The sequence below is a fragment of the Bombus fervidus genome, chromosome 1 (assembly GCF_041682495.2).
Source record: "Bombus fervidus isolate BK054 chromosome 1, iyBomFerv1, whole genome shotgun sequence".
Taxonomy (NCBI): domain Eukaryota; kingdom Metazoa; phylum Arthropoda; class Insecta; order Hymenoptera; family Apidae; genus Bombus; species Bombus fervidus.
In genome coordinates this window covers 25,477,395-25,484,283 of record NC_091517.1, presented here as the reverse complement: position 1 = coordinate 25,484,283, position 6,889 = coordinate 25,477,395, and the positions used below count along the sequence as shown (strand labels likewise).

Here is a 6,889-nt window from a genome sequence, read left to right as displayed (position 1 = left end):
AAGAAACGCTTCGGAAAGCGTTGCCGGATCGGGAACAAAGAAAAGTCGTTGCTTCGATCGATCGAGCGTTCGATTTTAAATACACGTAGACTATTTTTCCTATGTGCATAATTTACCTGGATACTACCATTCCACGGTAGCATAGTATTACTCAGAAAGGCTGCAATGAAAACTAAGTACCTTATAACGTACCAAATAAATCCAATAGGTCGTTCGTTTTGATAAGAATTTTAAGAAAACGTACATATTACGTGCGAGAACTAGTTGATCCGATGCGATTTGTCCTTTCTATTCCTCCGTATTCTCCGTATTACGTTTGCAGAAGAAATAAGAAAATTCGACGAAGATACGAATTCCGTTTGTCGTTCGACGGTAATCGACTGCATCGAACAACGGAGAGGATCGGCGAAAGAACAGCCATGACTTTGGATCGATCGGACGAGCAAGGGCGCATTTAGAATACAGAAAGAGTCGTCGAGGTATGTGCAACAAGTTAAGGGGAAGCACGTGACTGTTAGCCGCTAAAGCAAACATCCGAGCAACATAGATAAAGTTGGAAGCGACGACCGCGAAACTTGAGGTACGCGCGCGCGCGCAAGAAAATATGTACCTATGCTTGTACGTTCTCTTCCTGGCGAGTCGTGAGAAAAAACTCGCTGGCCGAGTTTAAAGGAACATTGGAATCGGCCGGTCGCTTATGAATTACGCAAGTAGGAAAAAAAAATAGGAAAAACAAAAGGTGTACGTCGAATTTCGTGATCGTACGTTGCCGAACTTATCGTCGATACGCCTGTGTCACGTACTCCGAAATCATATAGGAAATCTACTCGAGTTTCCTAAATAATCTTATCTTCGCGGAAGGGTGTAAAACCTTGAATGACTTTTCCATTCTGCGGGTTTGTCTTTCACTCGTCCGACGAGAGGACGAGACAAATGCCCGTCGCTTCGGAAGATTGGGTGCCGCACCCGGCTAAAATAACCAGTTCCATTACTACCGTCAAAGGTACCACTATCCAAAGCACTACCACAGCTTGGATGTCGCCGTACAGCAGAGCATCTCCGTCCGAACGTCCAACTTCCAACAACAACAACAACAACAACAACAATAATGGAGTTGTTATACTCGAAGGATGTAGACCACCTGCTGCCACCACCGCTAGAAGGTTTCTCAGGTGGTTTAGCAGACTCGGTCAACCACCGATCGGAAAATCAGGTAAATTCGAAAGCGATCGTCAACCTTTCTTTTCTATCGCGTCAACGAATTAAGAAATCTGTAACGAACTTTGCAATTTCCAATTTAGTTTTCATATTTCCTATTCTCTTGGTATTTTATCGTACGTATCTCGTCGAACGACGCGCGTTCGTTCTCTATTCTTGCTTGCTTCTTCCTACTTTCTATTTCATTCGTTCAAGGTATAATCGCGTAAAGGTAAACGATCGTAAAACGGTATAAAAGAGACGAACTGGTCGAGGATTGGTATCGTTAATTTCTCGAAAGGGTGAATTCAACTCGAATAACTCGATGACTGAAATACCATCGGCAAATGATAGTTTTTATTAAAAATTCTAGACTTTTACACATCGATATCGGTTTGCGTGGAACAACAGTTAGTTCGGTTCCACTGCAGTCAGACTAGCCGCGTCTGTACGTACGAGCACCTACTCGTAAAGAGCAAGATCGATGTTACTGCGTAATAACGTAAGTGTTTGAGTATACTCGCGTCTTATTATAGTTAGCTGCGTGGTACTGTTAGTCATCGCAGGTGTTCCGTACACACGGCAGTTGCCATTAATAAAAAGATCCTACTTACCAAGCAAATGTACACTTCACGAGGCTAGCAGATAATTGAATAGGAATCGTACATGTACGATTATTAATACGAAAGCGTTTCCACCAACTGCGATTTCTTACGACTCGTGACTCTCGATCTTCGTTTAAGGAAGGACTACACGAATTTTCTTTGTTCTTTCGATCTTTTCCTTCGCAACGCATAGATAGATATTTACGATTGTCGCTCGAAAAGCGATACCCGTTAACGCATAAAAGTCGTATAAAACGATGAAACGCGATCGTAGAAGGTCGCTCGATGTTCCTATTTAAAATAAAAATTTCATCTATAAGTACTGAACTAGAGTTGTCATAGTTTGATACGTTTCAAACGGCGATGCAAATTGAACGTCCCGCCGATAACGATTTACGTTTTCTCAATACTTAATACGTTCGTTCAAAAGCAATTCACCTTTTGAATCATCGAATTACGGCAGTTTGCGGTAATAAGATTATATTTGAATTATTCGTAAGACGACGGGTGCGGGAGTTCAATACGCGTGGAGAAACTGTATGTGATCGTAAGTGTCCCGTTTGTCGTTACGAAAGATCTCAAGAAACGTGTCTGAGAATTCATTACGAGTGATCATCAGCGCATCGAACGATCCAACGATCCCGATTACCATCGTTTTTTGCAAAATTGAAAGAATTTCTGGGCGAATAAAGCTTGGCGGGAAAGGAAGTGCGTGTCGAAGGTATACAGAAATTCGTTTCACGTTGTGACAAGTGTTGTGAATACGATTCGTGGTTGTATTGGAAAATATTTAATTGTATATAATAAAACTACGCTCGTGTGGTTGTTATCTCAAAACGGGCATTACTTTCAGCCCGAAACTATATTTCAGGAAGCAATTTAATCGATTAACAGTAACGAAAGCGTCACGATGTTTACAATAATATTAGAGATTGGGAAAGGAGTTTTGGTGAATCGATTTTATTAATTAACGTCTTTTATTATCAGTTCGAATCAGTTAATCGTCGTCGAATAAAATAACTTTTTTCAACCATAAATTTATGCCAAGTATATTTAACAATCTCCGCAACGATCAGTGTCAAGTTCCTGGTATTTAACGATGCGTCGAGTATTTGGTGCAATGTACTCGAGCTACCATGACGAACGCAGAATCGTATTAACGGGGCTTCCATTGTTTCCACGATTTTTCAACAGTCTATCTATACGTTTCTACAGCGTTTTTCTCTTATACGTAAGAGAAGCACCCTCGCTGTGTTTGCGCAGTGTTTACTCGAACAACGTCGCGTCTCCTTCGTTCGTCTCAAAGTCGGTTTTATCCGTTCCGATTAATCGTTGTTGGAAACTGAACTAAATTAAACGAAATTTGTATTAGATTTAGACGGGCATTTTGATCTTTGTACAAATTCGTAATTCAAACTGTCGAGCTATGTGTATTAATCGATTACATAGAGTAGATGTGTCGTCGAATTTAACTGTGACGATGTTCCCTTGAAAGAAATGTGCATAACGCTACCCAAAATAACGAGCGTTTCGTGAACAAAAGAAGATTATTCTTGAGATTCAAACTCCCCGGCAAACGTGGCACGACACGATAACTAGGCCGGAAAGAGGACGAACAGTAAACTTGATAAATAAACATTAGACTTGGTGTGCAAACCAGGTCGCGATCGTTGCTGGCAACGGCATGTCGTAGAATTCGTAATAACCGCGTTCTCTGTTATGTCCTTTCTCTTTATAATCATGCACAATTAACAGGAAGCAAATAAGCAGCAGTACGGTTCTGTCAGGCGTTGCTCGATCGTTTTTCGCTATTTAAGAAATACTGCGTTCAACGACGCAAAAATCGTAAAATTCGTAATACGCGGCTTCTAACATATCCGTCGAGTACACGAAATTATTAATGCAAATAAATTTCGAATCTAGAACGAGTTATGGATAAGGAACGACGATGTCGAACGATAACAGAGTCGTACCATCGTCCGAGTTTCTAATTAGACTAATAAGCGAAAAACAAGTTACGTAAGATTTCCATTTATAATCGTCTTGATTGTTACATCTTATTTACTGGTAATGTATGCACCAGTTTTATATCTATTTATTTGCGTATTCAACCGACCCGTTAGATATTTATCGATATCTATGGACATACGCTATTTCCGACTAAACGCCGGTTAATAATTCTTTAATTTATTTCATATTTTCTTTCAGTGTTTCATTTTTATCTATTTATAAATCCGTGTCAGCGATTTATTCATACTCGTTGTAAATTTAAAAGTTATTTTCAAGTTTCAGATTCTTTATACATGTACGTATTATTCTTTTCTCGCGATCGGTGACGTTCGATTCGATGACCGAATATTCCGAAGCTTATAATCTTACTCTATGGATTAGTCTAAGATATTCCAAGGAAAGTCTATCGATTATGGCAGCAAAGATAGTAATAACCGTTCTTGAGAAACGCAATTTTTTCGGTTAACGATCAAACAGAATGTGAAAGCAATGTCTCTATTAGAAATTTACGACATTACCGTCTTCTTCATCCGCAGCCTCGCGATACGTACTTAAAAACCTTACTGGTTTTAATCACATTGCAAGAAATATCGATCGATAGATCGATAAACATCCATCCATCGATATATTTTCTCAAACTTGCCGAGCAATTAAGAACCTTCTGTACCGTACTTTGTCTTAATTTATAATTGAATCGTAACTTACGATACTCAACGTAATGTTACATATTCTATACGAGATTCGTTACCATAGTCGGTTTATACGAGAAAGCCTAGAAGAGATTTTTCAACGATGTCGCGTTTACGCGTTGTGTAATTCTCAGCTTGTTTGCGCGTGGGTGAAACTGAATACGTATGATGTATCACCTGGCAACGTTGCGGACAAAAGTGGAAGTTGGGATTCGAATCACGATCGGTTTCTCTTCGTAGCAAGACAATGCTTACTTCCGGGAAATTCATAAGCCACGAGTATTAGTTTTTGCAAAGTTTATATCAAAGAGACGCCAATTTTTCCTTGCGAACGCTTATCGTCGCACGTCGTACGAGACACATATCGTCTATGATTTACATATTACTCGAAGCAACGCAAAATCGTGATAAAGTTTGCAATTATTAACGAGCTACGCGTTCTCGATTTCCATGATTTTTCAATATGTCGTAGAAATCAACGTTTTCTTTCTACGTACGTTACCGCCGGACTGTCTTAGTTTCGAGAAAAATCATCGAAATCGATAACGCGTCGTTTTTCTAAATAATTACCATAAAATTTTCTTCTTTATACGTACATGTAATATACATATCTCGCTAGTTTAGTTTAGTTCAACGATAGTCAAAATCGATGATCAAGTTTTCGTAAAACGTTTCGTTTCAACAGCGGCTGAAGAGGAAAGAACGTTTTCTTCCGCGAAGAAACGTTCGTTTGCGTGGAATACTCGTTGTCACGCAATACGCTATCAGATACGAGGTCATTGGCTTGTAATCTCTCAAGGAGGTTACATACACATAGGTGCTCGAGCAAGAATACCCTCGAGTGTGTCACCTGCTTTAAATTGTTTTCCTACGCGAACACGAACATTCTCACGTCGATCTCCGTTTTGAAGGTACGTCGTACTTTTCACAAGGTATACTTTTCTCGATTTTATTAAATCGCGTAAGAGCAACTAAGACGATTTGTTTCATTGAATGGAAACGTGTCTCATCGTACGATATAGCGTATTTAATCGCCTGATTTTACGTATAATATGATTTTACGTAAGAAAAATTAGTATTTGATTTATCACGTCTCGTCATATTCGAAAATGCTGCCTGATTTCTTTCACGAATTTCGATGTGCCAAGAAATCGAAAGTACGGTTAAGTTTCAAAGCACGTTCGCGTGTAACGGTATTTCGAAATATGAAATAAGATCGTTAAATAGAGGAACAAAGTACTCTGGAAAAATTAATGAATTTAATATTTCCGAGAGTTCGAGTTCTATGCCATATCCACATGCATACGCCACTATAAAACGCGTCTTTACGTTTGTTTGATATTACGAAACCAAAGAGAAATTTTTTTAACATTGCTATATTTATTTTATTACATCTTGTTTCTTCGACTTAAGGAATTTTTGTTACGATGGAATTAAGAAATAGCGACTTAAGTTTCTAATTATTGAATACTTATTTCGTTCATTTCAATAAATACCAATTATTATTTTTAAATTTCTATGTGATAATTATATTACGTACAAACATATAGCTAAAAGTAAGTATACTACGTATTAAGAAAGATTAAAATGAAAAAAATTGAAAAGATAAAGAAATATTAAAAATTTAAGGCTGATCAATGGGCCATTTTTGCCGCCTACTCGTCGATTATAAAAGTGTCCGGATGGTCGGCTCAATCGACTATACATCTCTAGTATTTTCTAATTAATTGGTGAAAATATCGTTCAAACTTTTCATCATCGACGTCTGAGAAGTGACAGCGTTTACACGACGATCCCTTTCCATTTGCGTTATTTTGGTTCGATTTTCCTCGTGCGGTCTATCCTCTCCGATGTAACGGTAGATATAACATGATTTTTCTTCTTTGGGAATTGGTGTCGCGCAAAAGCAAAATATATACGTATAATCTTAGAAGCGAAGTCGAGGATTGCTTGACCTGCTGGGCATATATTATACATACGCTCTCGTTCATAAGATATAAATCCGTAAATACGTAAATATTCGGATACTTACGGACGGGGATGTATGTAAGTACAATGTACATGGACGACGTATCTGCTAGATGTGTACGCCCAAGCGTTCGTTCGCGAACAAAGCGACCATTGTCATGCGTGTACAGCAGTGTTCGCATCACTCGCACGAAATTATGTTTTATACTTTCTCGTTCTTATTTACGGAACGTATCCGTTAGCGAATAAGATTTTAAAATCTTGTTATTTTCGGTATAGAGACGAACAGGATGCGCTAATGCGTATACGTTGTCGCTAAAAGCAACTGCTTATCGAACGATGTTCTATTTGTAAATATCGTTACAATTATATTTCTAACTACGAGCATTTGTTTGTACGGTGTGTCACGATGGTGCAAAT

The 6,889-nt window shown here is 38.6% G+C and overlaps 1 protein-coding gene across 5 annotated transcripts in view; it reads left to right on the top strand.

The window, feature by feature from the left end:
• Trc (Serine/threonine-protein kinase tricornered) overlaps positions 1 to 6,889 on the top strand; it is a 39,443-nt gene that overhangs the window by 10,246 nt on the left and 22,308 nt on the right. For 3 of the 5 annotated variants that reach the window (XM_072022757.1, XM_072022767.1, XM_072022754.1), the window contains exon 3: positions 1,004 to 1,213. The exons of 1 other annotated variant lie outside the window; for it this stretch is intronic. In XM_072022757.1, coding sequence (XP_071878858.1) covers positions 1,004 to 1,213 — 210 coding nt within the window. Of the gene's footprint in view, positions 1 to 283; positions 480 to 1,003; positions 1,214 to 6,889 lie in introns of those variants that run through there. One more of the 5 variants, XM_072022784.1, reaches the window with a different exon arrangement.